This window comes from Dicentrarchus labrax, unplaced genomic scaffold (genome assembly GCF_905237075.1).
Source record: "Dicentrarchus labrax unplaced genomic scaffold, dlabrax2021, whole genome shotgun sequence".
Taxonomy (NCBI): domain Eukaryota; kingdom Metazoa; phylum Chordata; class Actinopteri; family Moronidae; genus Dicentrarchus; species Dicentrarchus labrax.
In genome coordinates this window covers 3,421,528-3,446,098 of record NW_026136721.1, presented here as the reverse complement: position 1 = coordinate 3,446,098, position 24,571 = coordinate 3,421,528, and the positions used below count along the sequence as shown (strand labels likewise).

The following is a 24,571-nucleotide window of genomic DNA, read 5'->3' as shown; positions in this document are numbered from 1 at the left end:
TGTAAAAACACAATACATTACTGTGATTTTCATCCATATTACTGTAAAATAATTACTGTTTGCTACTGTGAATTTACTGCAATGATAAGCATTAAATTAAACTTACAACAATATATTTCACAGTGTACCTTGTCTTTGGCTCTCAGGTCCAAGACCAGTGGTTTCTAATGAAGATGTCATTATTTAAAGGCTCATTAATTTCCTCTAACAGCTGGTCATTGCAGGAAATTGGTGGGGACTATTTTCAGAGGCAGATTAAATCCACATTTGGTGCTCCAGTGAGTATTTGGGGCAGCAGGACGGTGTATGTGGGACTGAGTCAAAATAAACTACAGTGTGTTCGTGGAGGGGAGACTCACAAAACAGTGAAAAAGACAAAGTATGGAGACAGTGTTATATATAAGCTACATAGTTACATCATACAACATAATTAAACACATCAGACAGTAGAAACCTGTTAACTTTTATCTGATTTGTTTGATTAGAACAAAAACAGTGAAATCACATAAGCTGATATTGCAATAGATCGCCTGTCTTTTACTTATCAATGACACTTAACACAAGTGTTAATGTGGCCAAATAGAGCTCTCCTATATCAGTTTTAATACTAAGATTGATGGTTAACATCATAGATTTAGATAAATGTTGAGGGTCACTTTAACTGATGCTTTTCTAAAAATATAATCTATTTTGTAATTAACATTGTCAGTGTAGACTGTTATAGAGTGTGTTCAGAGTCTCACCTGGAGGGTTGTTGGTTTCCTCTCTGTTCACCTACAAACACATGGAAGCAACAACCAGAATTATATTTCACCAAATAAAACCAAAACCAGCTGATGTCACAGGGAGGATGACGGCTTACCTGCGAGTCACTGTGTTTCCAAAATATACCAAATATCAGCAGAAATATGAGCAGCACACTAAAGCTGTTCCTTCGGGGCATTTTACTTCAACAACGTACTGAAACATGTGAAAAGGCGCACAGCTTCAGTTAAACTGCTGTTTTCCTTTCCTGTCTGAGCAGCTGAAACTCATCAATTAGCTGATTGTGTTTCCTTTTGCTGGATGTGGATGTCAGGGTTTGTCCACCAGAGGTCCCTGTTGTATTTTATATTTACTCTTTTCATTCTAGTCTTCAGGTAAAAGCTTCACCACAGCAGCAGCAGAAAATACACTTTTATTTTTACACAAATGACATAAAACTATATTTGTTCTTCCATTTGTTACAGAAAGAGGAAATTATCTATATATATTAATCTATATATATATAGGACTATACATAAGATAAAGATATTTAAAAAAGCATTATATTACACTTTATCTAGCACAGCTAATCTAAAACAATTGATTTTGATGATGTTGAATTGATAAAGAAAAGGAAAAAAATATCATTTTGATGTCCACACATATCAAATAGTTATAGTAAGTCTATCTCATAAGGTAAAATAGCTTTTAGACAGTATCGACATCAATGTTTTAACAGACTTTGGATCCAAACCGCTGCTCATAAGAGCTTTGGCCTGAATCTCCTAAATAAAGTTTCCCAGCTTCCCATCTCATGGTTGCTCAGCTGAAGGTGAGACAATGGGTGTGGCCTAGGGCAGGGCGTTGCTGATTGGCTACAGATTTCTTGATGTTCCCAAATGCACAGACTTCTGGGAAAAGGCTAATCTTATTGGTTCCCACATTACCACGTCCTCTTTTCAGTCTGGTTTCTAGTAGAACAGCAGTTAAGCATCAGGGAAATATAAAAAATACACAATACAGACAGAGAATTGTATGAAAAGTTCCCTAAATAGGAAATAATCTGCTCAAAATTCATAAAAATCACTCATTTTACATAAACTTACTGCAGTTACTGAGTTCACTGTTTGGGTTCATTGTACAGTTTTTAATATAATATTAAATATCTATAAAATATGTCACTTATTCAGTTACGTTTGTATCTCTAAAAAGTCAGAAAAACAAACAAAAAAATGTTTTCAGGACTTTTTCTTGACAATACAGGACAGCACTTGCTCCAAGGTGGTGCAGGGACACTCACGTTTTGCTTTTATGATGCACTTTGTTGTTTTCACTGCAGCCGATTTTGACGCTGCAGCCTCAGTGGAGCGTAAAAAACAGTTCAAGTCAAGTAAAATTATTTTATTTTACAGAAAATCCATCTTTTCACCTATAAGCCTATAAAAAAAAGTATAACAAAGTATATGCTTTCGTTGGACGTACAATTAACACTGATCAACCACAAACAACAAATGTAAATTTGATCATTGATAACAGGCTGTATGATTGTAGATCTGAGAGCATTTCCAAAGTAGACCTGATGCCAAAAGGTCGCTGCAACAACTTTTGACTGACATTGAATCAACAGCAACTAACTCACCCAGATTTATGTGATCTGAGTCGGGCTGACATACAATTAAAGTTTTCCAGGACAAGATATTCATTTCCAGGATATTTGGTCATTTTAATAATTTTAAATTAAATCTTAAATCTTAAAAACTAGTCTCTAAATTTCCAGACTTTCCAGGATGCGTGTGAACCCGGAGCCATTTTTCAGCTTTGTAACGATGCATTTTCCAGCTAATCCAAAGGGGATTTTAAATTGTTTATTTACTTGAAGAAGAATTTTCTCAATCCATAAAGGAACACTTCAGTCTATCACAAACATTCACACAATCTGGAGATACGTGGTTTTCACTGGACACTAAAGGCATGAAAAACTATAATCTGAAAAGTAAATTTGCCAGGCAAATGTAGTGGAGTAAAAAGTATATTATTTCCTCCTGAGGTGTAGTGGAGTAGAAGTATAATGTTGCACACTCGATGTGGACATGGTATTAGATGCTAACATTTGCCTGCTAACATGGCATAAGCTAACACGTTTACATACCAACACTAACATTTGTGTACAGTCACTGTGCGTGCAAGAATTAAAGGACTTTAGAGGTATTGCGTACACATTCTATCATGCTAATATTTGCAAATTCAGGTTCTGGAGCAGTCATTCACCAAATGCTTTCTTTTACATACAGCTCATGGAAAAGAAAACAACAGACTTGAAAACACTGTGAAACTTTAAAATACAGAGCTTTCGCTTGGTTGTTGAAATGACAAGTGAACAGTGCAAACAATCGTTGAACAAAGATGTTTCACTGGCAGTCCAGCTCAGGGCTGATAATCCACGGCCAGATCGTCAACATCTCCTGCGGCGTCCGGCTGTGAACCAGCATCAAGCTCCTGTAGATGCAGGGGTTGGACCTGTACTTCTCCTCAATGTCAAAAGTCTTGAAGCCCTTGTGCTTCTCAGGAACCAGGCCCAGCTTTTCCAGACACATCCCTGTGTAGACGTCGTCAATGGGATACAAGACTACCTGCCGAGATATGTTGTGAAGGCGAAGCGCTAACTCCCCAGAGTACAGATATCCACCGCCTCCTGCGTAAGGCGGGTACAACCCCTCAAACACGCTCTCTGGGACAAAGTACTTGAGTTTCCGGTCTCGGTGTGGACCGGCTTTGCTGATAACATCGCCTATGAACAAATCCTTGGCTTTGTTCTTTGACAGGCCTTCCAGGAAGTCAATAATCCGTAAGGTGTTGACAAAGACATCATCGTCCCCCTTGAGGATGTACTGGGCGTGGGGACAGTTCTGGCTGAACCACCCCAGGAAGAGGACCTCCTTCAGGGTCAGGTTGAAGAAGGTGTCCCTGTAGTCCCACTGGAGGACGTCTTTGTGAAGCTCTGCCTCGTGGCTGAGCATCCCCAGCAGGTCTGGGAAGTGGTCCAACGACAAGGTGTTGCCTAGCAGGAACACCGTCACCACAGTCCGATTGGCGAAGACACCCGCTCGCCCCCATGTTTCACGAATGGCCTGCCGCCGCTCAAAATGCGGGATCAGTGACTTGACCACCAGCAGCAAGAAGGGTTTTTCATCACAAACATGCGGCTGATTAATCAGCAGGGGGTATGTCCGGCAGCGCATGTGCAAAAGAAAATCCTGGAATCGCTGCGGGAGGGAGTTGTAGTCCGAGATTTGTGTGGGGACTCTGTAATCTGGTTCACAAGGGTTGAGCGGCCCGGTGTCATTCAGCCAATCCGGCAGCTCAATTGGAGAGTCGCTGGAGAGCACAGAGTTGACGTTGGGGTTGTAAATGAAGTCCAGGCGCTGCTGCTCCTTGTTCCAGAAGGATTTGCTCACTACCTGTTGGTGCCAAAACCTCTCAGTCGGGATGTGAACCTTGTGGCGGTTACTCTTGTTGTTCCTGAGGTTCCACGACACGCCCATCAGAACGCAGATGAAGACATTGAGCATCATCAGCACGCAGAGCGCGTTCGCCCTCCTGCGAACCACAGGCATGTTGCCTCCTCGCGGCATCTACACGAAACAGATAAAGAAAATCACTGAAAATCAACAGGCTAAAATCTGCAGAATCATGGCCTCAACGTGCAGACTTACAACAAAAACAGAATATAAAGGGACATTTGGAAACATAGAAACAGCTAGGTCGCCCTTGGAGCCTTCAGCGAGAATAAGACTGGAAGAATCTGGTACAGCAGTTCACCGGGAAGCTTATCTCCCTGTCTGGTTTCAGAGCTCAGACCGGCTGCATACAAGGCCGCATTTTCTGTCTCTAATCCTACAAGAACGGGCCCATGAACAATTTTTTCCTCATACCCTCCCTCCTCCTCTTTCTTCAGCAGACGGGAATCACACGTTTCCAATTCAGCCGTGCACATGACGCCAGTTTACTGGCAGCATTCTTTGTCACGGCGTGCTGACTGCACACACAGAGGAGCCCACAAACTTGTTTTTTCAGCATAATGGTGGTTGATGATGCAGCAGCGCACAACAAGTTAAGTTCTTAAGTTAGTTTTACTTAAATACACGTAGAAAATGTTAACAGATAGACCACTTGATGTCACTGTTGTCACTTACTGTAGCACAAAGTCAGTAACAGGTCTATTTGTTTAATTCAACTCAGTTCAAAGGGGCTTTATTGACATGGGGGATGCTGATGTTTAGATTGACAAAGCAAGTATCAAATATACAGATTAGTAACAAATAAAATAACAGAAAAAGAAAAGACTTAAAAATACAAATATTTTTTGTATACTTTTACTTTACTACACAGACTACTAGACAGATTATATTTGATATGACTGTTGGTGGACTTGTTGGCCCCACGCTAGAAAAACAACACAGTAAAAGTGCCCCTTGGATGCCCCTATCAGAGAAGTAGGTATACTCTTAATTCATGCCCCATTTTTAAAAGCAGCCTGTCCAGCAAATGCTGTGTGTGTTAACAGTGACATATAAAACTACTGCATATTTAGCTCTCCAGTAAATGGGCCAGTTGTATTTGTCACTTAACATCTGCTGCTTGACTTCAGAGAGTAAGGATGATTATAAAATGAGCCACAGAAGAGGAGGGTGAGATTCCTTACTCCATACACTCGGGAAAATCATGTCATGCCTTCACCATCCTAGAAAACAATTTAGCTTGCAGAACATTACTGGGTTTACTCTGTGTACCCTGCACTACACCGCTGCCTACGGTAGATAAAACATGATAAAGAGGCTTCTGGAGTTCTTATCATAACCCCAAACTAACCACCACTGGATTAGAGATTCAACGTTATGACTGTTGAACTGTACTGCATTGTTTCTCATATTCAGTCTATAAATAATTAATATGAATGGGGTGAGTACAGGACACACATTACACATATTACCTGTGACTGGTGTGGAGAGGATCTGTCAGTTGGGTCTGGTGGAGATCCAGACCCTTCCTGGCCTCAGCGGGGTGAGCTGCAGGGTGGAGAAGGACGTCTCCGAGAAGAACCAGGTTGGTTTTTCTGGAGCCATCTGGAACTTTAACACAAAGACACATTAACCAGGAAATAAACTGAACAATCTCTCACAAACACTGGAGGTTTATATATTTTAATAGAATACAGTGAGAAAAATGACAATAAAAGACAATAAAAATGATTTTACAGGTATAATGATAGTATTTAATGAAAGCTATGCTAAAAATGAAGTAAAAATATTAAAAAAGCAGAAATAAACAACGGATAATGGCCAACAAGGTGTCCAGTATTAGGAATTAACGGACACCCAGCAGCCAATAAGAATCATGCAGACCATGGTATAACAAACACAGAGATAATTGAGTAAAAAATGGTGAATAATGTCTAAAAAACATTCAGTTTTTGTTAAACAGTGTCTCTCAGATCCTCCGGCAGGCTGTTCCAGTGGCTCCAATCGCTGCCTCGCCAAAAGGATTTTGTCCTGGACTTTGGAAGCAGCAGCAGACTCACGCTGCACCTGTTCAAACTCTGTGTGACATACATACCGCTGCAAGACCATGAAGTGCTTTAAAATCAACAGGCAACCAATGTAAGGACTTTAAAACAGGTTGTAACGTGTTCTCTCTCTCTCTCTGCTTCTGGTCAGCACACAGAGTTCTGAACCAGACCAGAAAGGAGCTTGTTACGTTAACCCAGCATGCATCAGTTTCTCTGTGTGCCTCAGATAGAGACATTCGAGGTGATAAAAAGCCGATTTAGATGTTCAGGTCAGAGTCGAAGACCACACTGAGGTTTGACTCAAAGAGCCTGTTTACACCTGGTATCAGAATGCATCATGGGTGATCCGATCACAAGTGGACAGCTCTAAATACAGCGTAAACAACCACCGAGACGCAATGTGAGCCAATCACTCAAACCACTTGCAGAGGTGGTCTGGCACTTATCTGACCACATATCTTTTGTGGTGTAAACACTAATGCGTCCTGGTCCACACAGATAGACCGCCTCCTCAGCTGACATCCTGTAAGTGCACAGACACACGCCGGCTTTTTTTAATATCTAAAAGACATTTAAAAAAGGGACTGCTCAGGTTGTTCTTTCGTTTACACGCCTCCAGACTCATGGGAACTGATCACACAACTGAACAACAGAAGCTAAATGTCAAAGGGAAGATAAAAGTTCATTTAGGGGGAACATGTGGGTTAATTTACTTCCTGTTATAAAGCCTGAACCCTGCCAGTTTATAGCAAGTTTTATCAGGTCATATATTGATGTGTAGAGCTGTTATTCAAACCTAATGCTAGTGCAGTATGTAAAGGGACAGTCCATGTGATTCATACCCTCATGTCCAAACATTACCCACCATTGTTTGGTTTCCTGCTGAAAGTACATGCTGACTAATGCAGTTTATAGGGATTACAGGGGTTTATATTTACTACTGTAATGTAAAGAATATATTAGTGATCCGCCCCTGCAATCCAAAGGGAGGGAGCTGGATGGCGTGTCCAGTGTTAAACTGATCAGGGTTACGTTGCTGCACCTGTGTGGTTTTATATAACATGGTAATAATGCCTCCAGTGTTCATCGTAATGCATCAAATATGAGTCCCATCATCTGTAGATACTGAACAGTCTAGGGTGATGTTATGTAGATATGCAAATATGTAGATATATAGATATATTCTATGTAGCTTCTTATCGTCACCCCTTTAATTATCTTTGTTTCTTATTTGATCTGTATTTATTTTATCCTCACTGGAACAAAATTACTTTAGATTTTTAATGAATTATACAAAATAATAATAATAATCATAATAATAGCAATTATATTATGGTATATTTTTTGCAATTTTCACTTTCTCTGGTAATTTTATGGTAAAAAAAAAAAGAAAGAAGCTGCCATGAAATCAGGCATTTTAGGGACAACAAACCCCCAAAAAGTCAGCAAAGTCCTGGAGGGACCATCTATCTGTTTCCCTGACCTCGGAGCTCCTCACCCAGCAAATACTGAAATCTATTTGTAATGTATTTGTAATGCTTTTATTCCTATGTATGTGGTCTTTCTCATTCTCTCTCTGTGCTTTCATTTTATCTGCCTTGTAAGGTTTTTAGTTTTATTCTGTACAGCATGTTGTGACACAATATAAAGGTCACTGTATGACCCTGGAAGGTCCTTAACCACACTGTGATTATCATCTTAAATAAGAACATTTTTTAAATATAAGTTTATGAAGGAAGGACAAAATCAAATAAAACAGCATGAATGTTTGGACCAACTTGCAAAAAAGTTAATTTTGCCTCCATTAAAGTCCTTTAAATTTAATCTCATCTAAGTGAATGTGTTAAATTTGACACCACACTGGGGTGGCCAGGCATGTTTTAGGTGTGGCAGCCCTTTTAGATCCGCCTCTGTGGTTACATGAAGTTGATATTTTAGCCACCATCTAAAGACTGGAGTCACATTTTAAGCTGAATAATGCAGCTTGATTAATCTTTCATGAGTTTAGAACACTTTTCTACAATGTTTTCTGGGATCATTGTGAATAAAAGGCTTCAGTAAAGGACCCAGGTTACAGGATCCGGAGGGTCCAGCTGCGCTTTGTGTTCACTGCTTTTACTCCTCTTCAGTTCTTCATCAGCGCCATCAAACATACAGTATAATGTAGAAACAGTCGGTTTATTCTGTGCACAAACTCACCTGTCAGCTCGGCTCCGTGCGTCCTGGTTGTGAAATAAAAGGGAAGTCCAGAGCCGATCAACAGGCTGCACCTGAACTACAGCGCCTTCCTCATCCTGCAGCCGGCGCGCTCTGCAGACCCGGACTCGATCCAATCCTCCTTAAAATACTGGACTCAGTGACACCAGAACCCCTCGTCGACCCTCGGACAGATAAAACTACCGTCTGCTCCCCGGGAGGAGAAAGGTGGAGAGGTAGACTGCTGAAAGAGTGTGCGTATCTCCCGAGGGTTGCGCGCGCAGTGACTCCTCCCTCAGGTTGAATGGGAGCTAATGCTGGTGGGATAATCAATGCTGGTGGGATAATCAATGCTGGTGGGATAATCAATGCTGGTGGGATAATCAATGCTGGTGGGATAATCAATGTTAGTGGGGACAATGATTGGGAATTGGGTGATTTTGGTGCCCAGCCCCTGAGCAGCAGCTCTTTTCACTCCGTCGTCATTAAAGCATTAAACATCTGCAGGTCTGGGCTGAAGTGTTGCCAGAGTACAGAAGAGGATTAGGGCCAAATGTGAACATTTTATTTGAGTTTTTTTTTTTTTTTTTTTTACTTTAAACTCAAATATAATGTTCACATTTGGCCCTAATCCTCTTCCGTACTGGAGAGATAAGTGGGAAACTTCAGTCACAGCTTGAATTGGGACAGAAATGTATGCGGACGATGTTAAAGCTGCAGCAGGTAACTTTTATAGACACAATCATATTTGTTGTATACAAAACTCAGAGCTGCAACAATTAATCGATTGAAAAACAACAATGTTAATATTGGATCAATTGTTTCAGTCTTCTTTCAAATAAAAATGTCAATTATTTTCTGCTTCCAGGTTCTTAAATGTGAGGTTTCTTTGTCATTTATCATCGTAAATGAAGAGTCTGGATATCATTCGCATTCTCATTCAGATATCTTAAGGTCAGAGGTCAAGTGATCCTTTTGAAAATTTAGCCGACCTTTGGAGCGTTATTTAGCCCCCTTCCCAACATGCTAGCGTGACATGGTTGGTACCGATGGATGCGTTAGGTCATTTAGTTTTATGTGATACCAGTATCAGGATCTGCAACTGATTAGTTATTCTAATATTTATATTTCGATTTCGATAGTATTTCCCATTTTTGCTGAGCAAGAGTTTTGTGCAAATGGAATTAAAGGCCTGTCTGAAGCATATAAAAGCTATTCATTGGAGTTTTACAGTATCGTTACTGATCTGCAATCACTATGCTTTCCCAGCAGTGAGCAAACAGGAAGTCATCAAGTTTATGCAGTTACAAGCCTTATTGTGAAACTAAACCGGCTGCGAACTGAAGCTGGAGACCCGGTTGTCTTATCAAAGCTGAGCGAGTCCGTCTCCACCCATAAACCGTCCCTCGGCCTCATCCGAACAGTCGACTGTGAACGTGACATGACAGGCAGACGTTACACAAGATGATTAGCAGCGAATAGAGATGTTCCAACATGTGATTCAAAGTCTACTGAGGTTTATTACAAAGCAGTTAGACAAGGAAATATTTACAACGAGCAATTCACAAAAAAATCTCCACCCGCCTCCAGCTTTCCCCCGCCAGTACTGACACATCCTGTTTATATTACAGGGCCACTGATTATACTGCTGTATTTATGGAAATCAAACAATAAAGCTGATCTTTGTTTCAGCATTAGGACACCAGGAAGAACAAGGCAAACATCGAATTCTGTTTATGACTCAGTGTCGCTTTTAATCTTAACTGGCACAAACTTGTGTCGGGTTGTAAATACACCACTGTGAGTTTATTAAGTCGATTTCAGCCTTTTATTGAACGTCAGAGTTCATCCTCGTCTCTGAACACAGCCACAGAAAAATTAACTAAACACAATGAAACTTTGTTTTATTGTATTATATTATCATCAAGTATTCATTTACAGGTAAGTAATATAACCCGTCCAGCCTTTAAGTGCTGACCAGGTGGGCTCAGGACTGTCTTAAAGGAACAGGACGCTCCAAACTCTGTCTGTTAATGCCAATACCAGGCCAACTTTTATCAGTCCAGATTGGACTTTGTCAGCTGTCCTGCTGTGGGATAAATGTTTATGCAAATGTACGATGAGTTTGATAATATCACAGCAACGATATGAGATTCTCTCGGTATGATAACACGGTTTCACAGTCCAATGACCCTCAAAGGAATGAAAACAGAAGCTTGGCTTGTTTTTGTTGAAAAAAACGCTTCTATATTTTTATAATAACATTAACACTGTAGAGTTCTGTAGCAAATGTTGTTTGAAGCTGAAATCACTAAAAAATTGTTCGACAACGTCCCCTTAGAGCAGGTTTATAAAGCACGCTTCACCGATACGTATGAAAACCGGTACACGTGTAGATCATGTCCATACGGGCAAAAAAGCCTCAAGGACCCGTACCCCAAACCCAACAGCAGGTCGGCTATCAATCTGATCTTTTAAATTCTGATCGAGCCGCTTTCATATGTGTTCCAAATCAGGTACAGTGTGATTGTTTGCAATGTGACCTCAGTGTGAACAGTTATATCAGAAGTCATGTGACTTTTACGTCACTCTAAATGTCATGTGGGTCACTTTAGAACCGTGACCTGTGATCTGATATGAGCCACACTCAAAATACAATGTGAATCATCACATCATGGTTTAAACTAATTACGAAGACTCTGAAACACTTCAATAACCTCATCGTCCTCAAGAAAGGTCATTTCTTTGCTGCCATGATCAAAATGAGCATCCTGATACAAACAGTGAGTAAAACAGTCCAGCACTTTGAATTATGGTGGGTTAAATCAATAAAAAAACACAAATGTTGGTCCATTAACAAGTCAATCACATGTGATCATGTGTTTTATACAGTATGTTCAATCTGTGCAAAAGACCTGTTGGATCCATTCTGGCAAACACAGATCAGAAAAGCTCCTGTTTCTGTGTGACGCTGTCGGACGAGATGAAACAGCACAGCGGAGAGAAAACAGCCATCGAGTCGTTCAGTCGCAACCGTTTCTCTGCTGCACGAGGACAAGTTTCAGGAGCGCTGAACGATGCTGTCAATGCTCTTCTGGATATCGGCCATCTTCTTCAGCACCTGGTTGACTTTGGTCTCGTCAAACTCCAGACACACAAACTCTGAGTCCTGAGGGGGGAGGGAGGGAGAGAGAGAGAGAGAGACACACACACACACACACACACACACACACACATTATTAACACTCCTATTCAGAGTACAGACATTCACAGTAAACCGGTGGGATTCCAGTTTAGTAACTTTGATAGCGATGTGGCTCTGCTGTTGACGTTGGAGCTGCAGCAGTGTTAGCTACTGTTGCACAATGTGAGGAAGCAGAGACAGAGAGCACATAAACGTCACAGAACATTCAACCCTCATCCGGACATATCAAAGGCATATAAATGGGGAAGGTCTAATTCTTGATAAAAGACTAATAATAATTCAGTTAATGCAGGCGTAAATGGAAACACGTTGGCCTGATTTCCAGTCTGAAGTTTATGAAAACCAGGTTCCCCTCCACCGAGACTGAAGACTTTAAAGGACACCTTGATGGTCGATGTTAACGCGTTTACCTCCTCAACCTACTTGTGCTGCCTTCAGGCTCCTGCTGGATATAATTAGATTTGATTTGAATGGACTAATAATAGTGTGCGTATCTTACAGTGTAGTACAGTATAACACAGGATGTTGCTCTAGTCTGCTGACCTGCTTTCTCCGTGCTGTGGGACCCACAGACTGGGTCAGATTCAGAGAGAACAGGGACAAGAGAGACTCCTGAGGGACCAAACACTCCCCACCAGGACAGCACGCTTAACTTTCACCATGAGAAACTCCTTTTAAATCCCAAAACTATTTAGCTATAGACAAAGGGGCGTTTCCAGGGATAGCATCTTTCAGGAGCTGTAGCAGGTATCAAATGACACTAGATGGCCCAACGCATCCATCGGTACCAATCAGGCTAGCATGGCGGAAAGAGGGCTTAAACACGCTCCAAATTTAGGCTAAATTTTGGCACAGGAAAACCTGGCATGGCCTTTTTCAAAGGGATCCTCTGACCTTTGACTTCAAGATGATAAAAATGGGTTCTATTGGGACCCATGATCCTCCCAGACCGGCCCACTTTATACTCATTCAATGCAGTTTAGAGCAAAAACCTTCCATGTGCTATAAATGCGTTATTTTCACGCAGCATATTTGAATATTTCTGCATACTGGGGTATAAATTGGTTAAGACTGAGACTCATACTTCATGCCACCCCTGCACAAGTCTGTGCCACACCGGTGCTTCCTGCTTCTACTGTCAAAAGAGATCTGTCTGGAGCCGCGCACATATTTGAGCCCTGTAATGCTAATTTCCTGCAGCATATTAAGCACACCGGTAAACCATTTTCTTCTGAAACTCTTAATACTGATACCCAGCCGAGCTAGCGAGACTCAAAGATTCGTATCCACCCCTAGCAACCAGGTCAGGACTTAAGGAATGATGCACATTTTAGTTGAGAAATGTTTTAAAACTTTTCTGCTTTTATTGGGTGTGGCTACATATTTTTACAATTGGAGAATGGAAGAATCAGTTATATCATTGTTGTTCACAGGAGAGTCTTCAGGTACTTTTGTTCCTGCTATTGCTGCAGAGACCCTAAGCCACAGCAGATGATATAGAAAAGGATGAACTCTGCAGACAGACTGGTCATTTTGGGCAGGAGTGAGGAAAGCTGACCCCTGACCCGAACTGGACTGAGCCCAGAGCATCCATAGCATTTTACAAACCAAATAATGAAAATGTAATTGCCCCCGATTTCTCTAGACAAATGGAATTCCAACATTTAGCTCCATTATAAACCTAAAAATAGAAAAACAGGATTAGAGCTAAACAATTCTTAGACCTATCAATCATCCACAGCATAGTCGGAAAGATAAACTCCATCCACGTGATCCATGATTGTTTACAGTCTCTGGCTCTTATTAAACCACGAGGCCTGTGGCTTGTAGGTTGGAAAACATTAGGAGAGGAATAAGAATAAGATGCTTGCAGTGCGTATACATCCCAAATCTCAACACGCATTGTCAAACGATCTTTTACAATGATGTCGAGAAACAGAGAAATATGCACAAATTGCAATAAGATTCACGATTAGTGGGGAAATGATCAATTTGCATCACATATTAAATTCTCATGGAAAGAAAAATCTGAATTTTTGAAGACCAAACAAACATGTTTTGTTTCTGGAGAGGATTTGTAGAGCAGGAATCTCCACAGCACCACAGGACTTCATTATAACGCTGTTTGTCACATTTTATATTTGTGATTTCAGATCGTGCAGCTTTAAAAGCGCTCTACACAAGATGTTCAAATTACACGTGAGAAGGAATACGACTCCTGTGAACACAACTTAACTTAAATTCCCCTCGACTGGGTCAAAACTGGAGATAAAGGATTTGAAAAACTGTATTTAGGAGGCATTCTGCTCTTTAGAGTCCCTCAACTGTATGTTGTCTGATAGATTTCAGGACGTCAGTGCTGACATTACAGGTATTGTTCAGCTTTTTCCAGGAATCATTTGGAGCACACAGACACTGAAATCAGACTGAAAAGGGCAGAGCTTAAGAGAGCTGAAGAGCTGAAGAGCACAGAATGACTCTGATTGTTTGTCGCTTTCAAGTATTTCCACTCTTTCTGCCAGTTTGCCAGATCCATTTCACTGTGTCACTATAAATTGACTTTAATGGGTCATGTTGAGCCTCAAGCCAGAGTTTTTAATGTCACAAAGGTGGCTCTAGATCGCCATGGTAACCTTTGCTGCACACCTTTGACAATATACAAGCCTTTCGAGTTTGTGAGATCTGTCAGTTCACGCTACGCGGATTTCAGTCTGGTCACGAGGAGTCTTGAAGTGTTGTGGTTCTCACACTACGCGACTGATCAGCAACAATCTGATCTACACACTACATTTAATCAGGAGTCATTATTAACGGCATTAATAATGAGGACATCATGTTTAATTAACCAATTAGATTCAAAACAAAGAGCAACCAGTGACAGCAGACTGCTGTTAGAAGTAAAATAGGCTGATAATGAGCCTGATTAGTAAGCATCAGTAATCAATAAACACATTATTAAAGCATTAATTAAACAGCAGTTTGACACCATATCTGCAGTTTGAATCCAACTAAAAGCGCCCTGCACCAAACTCCCTTTAAGAAATATCACATTTTAACAATTCCCAACGTGTCCGTAACAACACGTAACTCTAGAAACACGAGCTAAAGGCCGTCATATGTCCACAGTCTGACTGTCAATACAGGATCAATATGATCCATAAAGATACAGTGTATACTGATCAATATGATCCATAAAGATACAGTGTATACTGATCAATATCATCCATAAAGATACAGTGTATTCTGTCTCTTTCAGTGGTAGAGGAGTCGAGATATACATATAAATATATATATAAATATACATATGAGTGATACAGATTCTCCACTACGTAATATAATCCGACTTGTTGAGCTGTACGTTAGTGATGTTAGCTGTGTAATCACAGTAGTGTAAACTGTATCCATCCTTCACATATCTGATGTTTAACGGTGATCAAAGTGTGGAAATACTGTGGACTGGAACCACACGACCCAAACAAAAAGGAGCTCATAGTGGATGTGAGGAGGGCGAAAACACCTGTGACCCCTGTTTCTATCCAGGGGGTCCCTGTGGACACTGTAGAGGAGTATAAGTACCTGGGGGTGTACTTTAATAACAAGTTGGACTGGACCAGAAACACCGAGGCTGTCTACAAGAAGGGCCAAAGCCGACTCTTTTTCCTGAGGAGGCTGAGGTCCTTTAACATCTGCCAAATGATGCTGAGGATGTTCTATGAGTCTGTTGTGGCCAGTGCGATCTTCCTCGCTGTCACATGCTGGGGCAGTGGGCTGAAGGTCGCAGATACCAACAGACTTAAACTGATCAGGAGGGCCGGTGATGTCGTGGGGGGGGGAGCTGGACACCCTGAGGACCGTGGCAGAGAGGACACACTGGCCTCAGCAGAGGAGCACCTTCAGCAGAAGACTCCTCTCACCCAGATTCACCACAGAGCGCCACAGGAGTCATTCCTGCCTGTGGTCATTAAACTCTACAACGCCTCCCTCAGAGAGTCAGACACATATATATTCTTAATATATTATACGTTCTGGATTCTGAAACAATCTCATTAACATAAAGGGTCTGCCACTATTCAGTTCAGTTGTCCCCTGGGAGGAGCTGGGAAACAGTCCAGGACCCAGATTGTGTAAATTTAGCCTCCTCATGGGACCCGGACTAAAAACAGACCAATAATCCGGTTGCTTCCAGAGCCAGGCCTCCCGTCGTATGGGAATCTAACCGGTTCACGCCTGCACCGTCAGCCGTGTTCACTCATATTTAAACAGCATAAAGCTGTTTCCCCCTCACACCAACATCAGCCCTTGGTTTACATGAACAGCACTGCTATGATCCAGCAGAGGGCGCTCCACCATCAGCTACACCCATGTCCTGCCCTGTCAGTGAGTCAGTGAACGCATCAGAGGTTTGTCAGTCTCACCTGGCCGGCTCTCCCCAGCTCCAGCTCCATCAGGGCGACCGGGCCGCTGTGGGCCGCATCCCCCCGGCTGGCTGCGGTCTGGAGGTCCACCCTCCAGGAGAGGCCCCTGAGGCCGGGCTCCCAGCGGCTCTGAGCCAGCAGGCTCTCCCTCACCCGGACTCGCTGGCTCTTCCAGAAGCGAGAGAGGGCGGCGGCCTGCTCGGCGGTCAGCCCGCTGCTGCCCTGCCTCTTGGTCTGGGCTGTGAGGAAGGCCTCCAGCTGGGCGTGGTCCATGTCGGCCGCGGCGATAGACTGAGAGATGGAGAGGAGAGGAGGAGAGAGAGATGAGAGGAGGAGAGAAGGTGAAGCACACAGCTGGATTTCTGCATGTTTGAATACCTGTTTATTGTAGAATTTATCGATTTAAAATGCATCCATTAACCAAATTCCACACAAATATATACAAACAATAACTATTACGACTGTACTGATCCATCCAACTTCAAATCACTGATCCAAACCCACCTTTTCAGAACTGCTCTTAATGAGTTTAACAATTAATTGTTGTTGAGTGTTGTAGATATAGCCAATATAATTTCTTAGTGTGTTGTTTTTAACTTTTTCTTTTCCTTTTTAACTCATGTGTCATGTTTCTTGAAAAGTGCTCTATAAATTAAATGTATTATTATTATTATTATTATTATTACCAAGCAAAGTCACATTAACCAGCAACTGCACATTATAACTGCACATTATTCACTGTACGCTCTTTTTATTGTCACAACAATGTTTACATGTTTCCCTCTTTTGCCTCGTCTCAAACTGACACTTTTATTTGGTTACAATGAAGGAAAAAGAGAGAAGTGAATGTTACCCTATGGCTGACATTGGTTACACACAGTAACTATAATGTTAGTGCTGCCACCTGCTGACGACAGGTGAGACACACAGGAACAGACGGATAAATGGGAGCACTGAGGTTCCTGTTGGGAAGCTGCGGACGACATTCTTCCAAAAGATATTCCCCCATTTGGTGTTTGTGATGGAGCTGACAGTAAAGCTTAGAGAAGCAACATCAACTCATTAACTACACAAAAGATGAGGCGAAAAACTAAATTAAAGCTGCACAAATGATCAAAATATGATCAAAGTGACAATAACCCGTCCAGGTGAAATGTGTTACAGGTAGAACAGCAGTTATGTGCTTAAATATTTATTCTTTAAGTCATTTTCATGGCCAATTATTTGACCTCTGACTGATGCAGATATTGTCCTCTGTATTACCATAAACAGATTATTTATTACATTAAATCAGTATTTGTTATTGTTTGCATGTGTGAAAAGTTAAAATAGACATATTTGTATAAAAATGATGTTTTTAGAATTAGATTTTTGTCTTATAAATAAATAAATATCAATAAAATCTCAGTTATTAAATGTTAAAATTGTTGTTTTCTGTATAAGGTTAAATAAATAAAGATAAATGATGGCTGATCTTCACAGTGTGCATTGGAACAACTTATATCTTTCACTGAATTTATGCACAAACATTTAAAAGTTCCTGCAGTTTGCCTCTGTGGGGCAGTACAGTCTAATCACTGATTATTAGTTATTAATTAGTTCTTATCTGATATTTACCTGAAACTTGTGGATGCATTATTGTAAATTACACACATTTAATAATAAATAAAAATATATAGTCCTTTTTTTCCCCCAGCAGAGCAGGATGTGTCTCACCCTCCCAGGATGGAGGTGTCTCCCTACCTTCAGGAGCGCCTTCATCCGGTCGTGCAGGGCCGTGAACTGGTCCTGGTTCAGGTCCGGGAAGAGCTGCTCCCTCAGCAGCTGCTCGGTGATCTCCGGGTTGCCGTAGTAAACTCTCTGAGCGATCCCGTTCAACAGGCCGCTCAGAGACTTCGTCGCTTCCACGTCCGCCATGTTTCTCCTCCTGTCAAGTGCGGTCACGTGACAGGCAGCATATCACGTGAATTGTCCAGCGCGGCATTCTGGGAGTTGTAGTTCAAAGCGTGCAAGAAACGTCAGGTGACTCAGGTCGGTTATTTTTTAAACAAATGTGAGTTATTGGTTCGGTAGTAATTCTGTTAGTATAGTAATATTTATGACTTAATATCTAAAAATAATGATTTTCTGTTACTAAGTCAAAATATTCTCATTATTGTGATAAAATGTCATTATTTTGAGGTGTCGAGTCAAAATGTATGTCTTAGTTCTATGGAGCCAGAACAGTCTCATAATGGATAAATGCACACACAAATGAATAAATGCACGAAAAAGGACTCACAAATGTATTTGGGGAGTTATATATATATATGACTCGATACACCAATGCATTTTCAGTGCACACACAAATATGCTTCAATCCATTTATAAGTAAAAAAGAATTCACATATAAAAATAAGATTTGCAAACATATTTGTGATGCTCACACAAACATTTCTTGTTTTAAATATATGCAATAAAAATTCACAAATGTGCAAATCATCAGGTATTTGCAATTTTCATCAAATACATATACAACATGGAAGTTGTTACATTGATATATGAATTGTCAAACGCGCATTTGTCTCAGTGCTTTTAATTTGTAAACCTCCCTGCATTTGTGTGTGGATTTTTGAGACTCTTCTAGCGCGACTCCGATACACAAATGCATGAGACTGTTCTGGCTCCACATAGTTCCTCAAAAAATAATAACTTTAAGATACTAAATCAAAATATTGCCAGCGTTTCTCAGTATAATGGTATTAAAACTTTCCCCTCACATTGGTGGAAACAGGCCTCCGTAGATAGGGTGACCTGATCAACTTTATTGATCCACACTGGAAAGATTCACTGGCTGCAGCAGCTCCAGATACAACAGAGCAGATAAGAGAATACAGATAAAAAGTCTTTTATAATGTCTATATAACACAGGGTTGGGACGTAACCTAATCTAAGTATCGCAATAATAAAGTAACTAGTAATTAGTTTCTGTTACTTTTGGATTACCTCAACATTGAACATGCAAATAAAAACAAAAGAAATTAAATATCAATCAGAAGTATTGATGACTGATTCAGAACAACAGAACAATGTAACCTTAAAAAAGAAAATGGAAATAGAAATATTATAAACCTGCTAAATAATCCCAGTTCTACTAAATGTAAATGTAATGTATTCTGCCCTTTAGCTCGTAATCTCTCAGTTTTATCTTCTGGTTGAGATTATTCAGGTTACAGGGCAGGGGCTGTTTCCAGAAGGAGGGCTTGGGGGTGACACTGATGGAAAGAACTGGCATGGCCATTTTCCAAGGGATCACTTGACCTCTGACCTCAAGATATATGAATGAAAACAATCTCTATTTGTAGACACTTTGAGCTCATTTTATGCAGTTTGTTTGCATGTGGAATAAATGTGTTATTTGTTTGAATATTTATGCATAAACAGTTTTGGAATTGCAGAAATTGGGAATGACCGGAAAGCTGAGACACATACGGCACAGAAAGAAACACAGACAGACCAGAATGGATGCTGAGCCAAGCTTTAATCAGAAAGAAAAGAACATCAGATGATTTACCGAAGTATTGGAGTACAATTACTACTGATACAGAGGTTCTTTCATTAAAATAAAGTAAAGAACATTACTGGAAACTGTAAAAGTGAAACGGTCAATTAACGGTCAATTCTCTGTGTCACTAATAGATAGACACTGAGGTCACGTTCCCTGTGGTAGGTCAGCTGAAGAGGCTGTAACTCACAGGGTGGCAGAAATATATCCTGATTAAACAATCACATATATCAATAATTGCTTGAAAAAAATCTCCCAAATGAAGACATTTGAACACAAAAACATCATTGTGGCACATTAGTGAGTCAATAAATTGATATATTTTTCCAAATACACCAAAACAGATGATTAATTTTCATTTTTTTGTATAAATCGAAATTAATGTGTTAAATTTTCAAAAAAAATTATTCAAAGTCCGGTTTTATTCTATATTTTTGTTATTGTTAACGAATCCCATGAAAAGACTTCCCTACCCCGACTGTGGTACCAACCCTGGTGTCCTGACGGTGAATGTGGGACTGAGTGAAATAAACTACCGTGTGAGTATTAAAGGTAATGCAGGAACATGTAACCCAGTGCAGCAGTTTAATAGTTTTGGGATCACAGTGGAGCTCTTATGGCTGTTAGTTTTGGTCTTATCAGTATCAGCTCCAGAAGTCCAGTGAAGCTCACTGGACTTCAGCTCAGGAGTTATTCTACCTGCAGTCCCCTTCGACGCCCGCCTCTACGTTTTTTACTTTTACCCCATTTTTTGCCTTTGCGTCCTCCCCGACGCTTACCGTGTTTTCTGCCTTTGCGCCCTCCCCGACGCTTACCGTGTTTTCTGCCTTTGCGCCCTCCTCGACGTTTCCCCTGTTTTTTACCCTTGCGCCCTCTTCCTCGCTTCCGCCCTTTTCTAACCTTGCCACCTTTTCTTCCTCTACGCTTGCAGCCTCTTTTACCCCGTCCTTTGCACTTGCTCAGTCCTCCTTCACGACCTTGTGTTCCTCCAGCTTTGCCTGCGGCTATTTCTTCGCCTACGTTTCCACCCGTTTCCCCGCCTACGTCTGCACCGGTTCCTTCGCTAGCGCCCTGTTCTGGATTTGCCGGGGCATTGTTTGCAACACACGAGGGCGTAACGTCTCCGCCCGAGGAGCAGCTGGTGCACTGAAAAGAATCTCCGGGATTATAACAACGGAATATGTTGTCAAGGCCGAGTTTGGAAATCTCAAGTTGTTTAAAGGATTCAGCCTGTTGAGACGCGTCGGAAACATCGGCTACTTTAGAGAACGCAAACGCGAAACCACTCCAGTTCTGAGTGACATCGTTAATCTTGCCAGCAATACCGTCCTCATTTGTACACGTTGGACCGCACGGGGACTCCTCAGAGTAGATGACGAGGACGTTACCCTCACTGCTTTTAATGAAGGATTGTATCTTTTCTAGAACATTTAACAACGCCCCTGATTGCGCTGCTGCCACCACCCGGGAGCCCTGGTACACCTGACCCCCAGAAACAGTTTGCTTCACTTGGTCTGCTGGGTCGTCCTTGAAGACTTCCTGAAGATTACTCGGGTCTTGGTTCTGTGGGACGTTCACAGCCAGACTGAAGGTGTCACCGAGTGCGTACCTGCCAAAGGAAAACCCTTTCAGTGAGTATATTGTGATATAACACAGTGGTTCTCGTTCAGATACCCCCGTTGTAACACTATTTCAGAAAAGCACCAACCGACCAGTGCAAAATACATACATACCTCTGAATATTATGTTACACACTGGACCTTTAAATGTTTCGTTTCAATGCTTTGTTCATGTATAGAATCGATGGCTAACCAATTGTTTGTTATCTTCTCCAGAGGTTTTACTGCAGTTGAAAGTTTAAAGCAACGACTGCATTGAAAACAGGAATATAAATCAGACTTACATATCAACTATTTCAAATACAAAATTTAAACTTGGTTTAACAATACTGCCCTCCGATGGCTAACTGCAGTAACTAACTAACTATGAAAGTGAGAAAACCAAATTTAGATTATTTAGGAATTATGCTTGACTGATTCCCCCTGCAGTACTACAGAATACCCCTAGGGGGGACACGTACCCCTATTTGAGAAACATGATATAAGGTAGTGTAGATGATACACAGTTTGAATTGTGATAAACAAGCAACAAGGAGCGAACCAACCGTATAGTCTAAAATGCACCATTTTGTGAGGTAGTGGGAGGACTTTATATAGACTAAATGTATGTAGACTGAATTACTAAATCAAGCTGTGCATACATCAACAGGTATTCAACACACAATGAAATATGAGTATTTTTGTGTATTTCAGAAAACAAGAGCCACAACCCCTAACTCTAACTAATGTGCATGCACAAAACTGCAAGGTAGCAGTAGAAGATACTTCCATTTTATAAAAAATAATAATAATAATAAAGATTTTGTATCCATTCCAGCAGCTGAATTATAATATTAAGATATTTATGATATGTATTTATTTATTTTTATATGACATTAATAATAGAGAGCCTTGAACATTTTCTGATTATATTTGATAAATATTTTGAATATCTTGAAAATCAAGAAATACAGTTATGTAAAACAATTACAAGTAGCGGTTGGGAGGTTTAAAATTAAGTTTCTAAAATGTCCAAAAGGTACATTTGTATTGATTTTAAGGAGGTGCCAGGAGTCAGGTGTCAGGTGAGACATGAAGCAAAGAGCCAATCAGTAGGAACGAGCGTGATGAAACCCGTCGGAGTAATGGAGCAATTCTGAGAGGTAAATTGGTTTATTTATAGATCATTTATAGACAAACAGTCAGACAAACAGTCTTTGAGGACTCACTGATTCTTGATGCCTTCTATAATACTTGCGAGCCAGTTCTGGTCTACAGCAGCCGAACTCTTTCCAGCAGACAGGAAGAAGGCGAGGACCAGCGCCATCCAGCACAGACCAGCCATCTGCACACAGATCAGTTTTAATTCAAGTCAATAGTTTAATTCAAATCAATGACAAAAACTTGCCTTTTTAAAATTGCTTTTAATGTTTAGCTTAGTTTGATGTGTTTTTAGTGTTTTACTATTTGATGTTGTTTTGCTGCTTTTATGTTTTTTATGTAAAGTGTCTTTGAGTATCTAGAAAAGTACTTATAAATAAAATGTATTATTATTATTATTATAATTATTATTATTAATCAATAATAATCTTTAACAATAATAACAACTACACTGAGTACAGTGTTTTTGCACATACACACATATACACAAGCTTATTTTATTATATTTTATTGTATTTTATTCTCTTTCTTTACTCTTTGCTCTACATTCCCCTGTACTGTGTTGCCGAATTGAATTTCCCCTACAGGGGATCAATAAGGGAACATCATATTAATTATCTTATCTCAACACAATGTTGGATAAATATTTTTTCTCTAAAAATCTCCTAAAAATTATAATTAACTAACTCATCTTTACCTCTGTTGCCAGCAGGATCTGCTACAGCTGTAACACCCTGCAGAAATGACACAAATAGACAAATTTGAATTTCTAGAAATGTGATTAACAGGCAAAAACCTAATAAATAACTAACTGACAGAACATCTCCGCAGCAATTACAATAAAAAACATCACATGAACTCACGCCCATTTTGTGGTTAAAACTAATTCAGCAATGGTTTTGACAACAGATTAACATTCATTTACATACAGAAATGCCAAACATTTGATGTTTCTGCTTCTCATTTTCTTAAATTTTCTTTAAATTGTAGATTGTTTGTCGGCTAGAAAATCATCTGAAGATTAACCTTAGGCTTTAAGAAATTGTGATTAGTATTTTTTACCAAACTATTGATCAAAAATAAGAAATAATCAGTCCATGAAGGCGTGAAAATGTGCACCTTTTATTGTACGTACCTACTTTGATGGAGTATGTCTGCTCTGAAGACGTCCTGTTGTCTTTGGGAAGGTTCTGCTGCAGCGAACGTGGTCACAGGGAAGTGACTTTTTTCTTATAGAAGACAGAGAGACGATGGCCAAACCCATCATATACCCTTATTTGATCATGTTATTTAAAAAGAAGTAAGAGGAAGATCAGAAAAAGGGGCATGGGCATAATTTGAGAAGTTAAAAAGAGGATGAAATAAACAGCACTATCATCCTCTACATGTCTGTTTCTTTGTGACTGAGAAACAGAGAAGAATAGAAGTTATTACTATATTAGTGACACGTAGGATACCAGTGAATATACACTGATCAGCCAGAACATTATGACCACCTGGGCACCCTGGTGGTGCATCAATGAACAAAGTCTTTACTGTGCTAGTTATTGTTTCCTCCCAATCAACGTGTGAAATCTGGCATCCATTATTTTATTCTTCAATTATGACTAAAACCCAAGAGTAAACCTTTTGTCACCCATCGGTTTGAGGAGAACCGTTTTGCAGCCTCAAGTTTGGCGTTACCATCGTCGGCATGACAGTTTGCCGGAGCCAGCGGAGGTGACGTACTGTGAGTTGAGCTGCTCTCATTGGCTGCGCAGTTTCAAGTCGTCTATAGCAGTGAAGTCGACCTTCGACCACCAAATTCTAATCAGTTTGTCCTCGGGTCCTAGTGAACATTTGTGCAAAGTTTGAAGAAATTCCCTCAAGGCGTTCACACGAATGGGACGGATGGACAATCTGAAGAAATAATGCCTCCGGCCACAGCTGTCACTGGCTTGGAGGCATTAAAGTACTGAGCACCTTGTCGACACCACGCAAAGATGTTTGTGGAAAATACAGCAGACACTAAATAAACCATCACTGACGAAACAAATCACCTCAAACACTAATTGTTAGTTTTTCAAAGACAAACTGCGTTCGTGATGTGTTTGAGGTTGAAAACTGTATAAAAAAGGCCAACTTTGAGTATATATACTCTAT

At 40.5% G+C, this 24,571-nt stretch overlaps 3 protein-coding genes across 5 annotated transcripts; all 3 read right to left on the bottom strand.

Moving 5' to 3' along the window:
* Positions 1 to 2,130: 2,130 nt before the first annotated feature.
* On the bottom strand, positions 2,131 to 8,782 carry b3gnt2a (UDP-GlcNAc:betaGal beta-1,3-N-acetylglucosaminyltransferase 2a). Of its 2 annotated transcripts, none has more exons than XM_051385515.1 (3): positions 8,510 to 8,782; positions 5,735 to 5,873; positions 2,131 to 4,376 (listed from the first exon to the last, which is right to left on the bottom strand). In XM_051385515.1, exon 3 carries the CDS (start codon positions 4,374 to 4,376, stop codon positions 3,153 to 3,155), a length of 1,224 nt encoding a protein of 407 aa, XP_051241475.1. In that variant the 5' UTR covers positions 5,735 to 5,873; positions 8,510 to 8,782; the 3' UTR covers positions 2,131 to 3,152. The 2 variants fall into 2 exon arrangements, with proteins under 2 accessions (XP_051241475.1, XP_051241476.1); XM_051385516.1 differs by having other exon boundaries at positions 5,735 to 5,867.
* A 1,452-nt stretch (positions 8,783 to 10,234) lies between these two features.
* On the bottom strand, positions 10,235 to 18,098 carry commd1 (copper metabolism (Murr1) domain containing 1). Its single transcript, XM_051385526.1, has 3 exons — positions 17,870 to 18,098; positions 16,127 to 16,417; positions 10,235 to 11,675 (listed from the first exon to the last, which is right to left on the bottom strand). The coding sequence occupies exons 1-3, from the start codon at positions 18,041 to 18,043 to the stop codon at positions 11,568 to 11,570; spliced, it is 573 nt and encodes a 190-aa protein (XP_051241486.1). The 5' UTR covers positions 18,044 to 18,098; the 3' UTR covers positions 10,235 to 11,567.
* A 1,529-nt stretch (positions 18,099 to 19,627) lies between these two features.
* LOC127355050 (uncharacterized) lies at positions 19,628 to 23,683 on the bottom strand. Of its 2 annotated transcripts, none has more exons than XM_051385520.1 (4): positions 23,565 to 23,683; positions 23,127 to 23,163; positions 22,498 to 22,613; positions 19,628 to 21,279 (listed from the first exon to the last, which is right to left on the bottom strand). In XM_051385520.1, exons 3-4 carry the CDS (start codon positions 22,611 to 22,613, stop codon positions 20,361 to 20,363), a joined length of 1,035 nt encoding a protein of 344 aa, XP_051241480.1. In that variant the 5' UTR covers positions 23,127 to 23,163; positions 23,565 to 23,683; the 3' UTR covers positions 19,628 to 20,360. The 2 variants fall into 2 exon arrangements, with proteins under 2 accessions (XP_051241480.1, XP_051241481.1); XM_051385521.1 differs by having other exon boundaries at positions 23,569 to 23,682.
* Between the last annotated feature and the right edge of the window lie 888 nt (positions 23,684 to 24,571).

What these genes read in the sequence shown, in the direction of transcription:
- b3gnt2a (XM_051385515.1), bottom strand. Translation starts at nt 4,376, where the DNA reads ATGCCGCGAGGAGGCAACATGCCTGTGGTTCGCAGGAGGGCGAACGCG.
- commd1 (XM_051385526.1), bottom strand. Translation starts at nt 18,043, where the DNA reads ATGGCGGACGTGGAAGCGACGAAGTCTCTGAGCGGCCTGTTGAACGGG. An exon ending in GGATGAAGGCGCTCCTGAAG is followed by an intron (nt 16,418 to 17,869) that starts GTAGGGAGACAC and finishes TCCATCTCTCAG; the next exon opens with TCTATCGCCGCGGCCGACAT. An exon ending in AGCTGGGGAGAGCCGGCCAG is followed by an intron (nt 11,676 to 16,126) that starts GTGAGACTGACA and finishes CTCCCCCCTCAG; the next exon opens with GACTCAGAGTTTGTGTGTCT.
- LOC127355050 (XM_051385520.1), bottom strand. Translation starts at nt 22,613, where the DNA reads ATGGCTGGTCTGTGCTGGATGGCGCTGGTCCTCGCCTTCTTCCTGTCT. An exon ending in ATAGAAGGCATCAAGAATCA is followed by an intron (nt 21,280 to 22,497) that starts GTGAGTCCTCAA and finishes TTCCTTTGGCAG; the next exon opens with GTACGCACTCGGTGACACCT.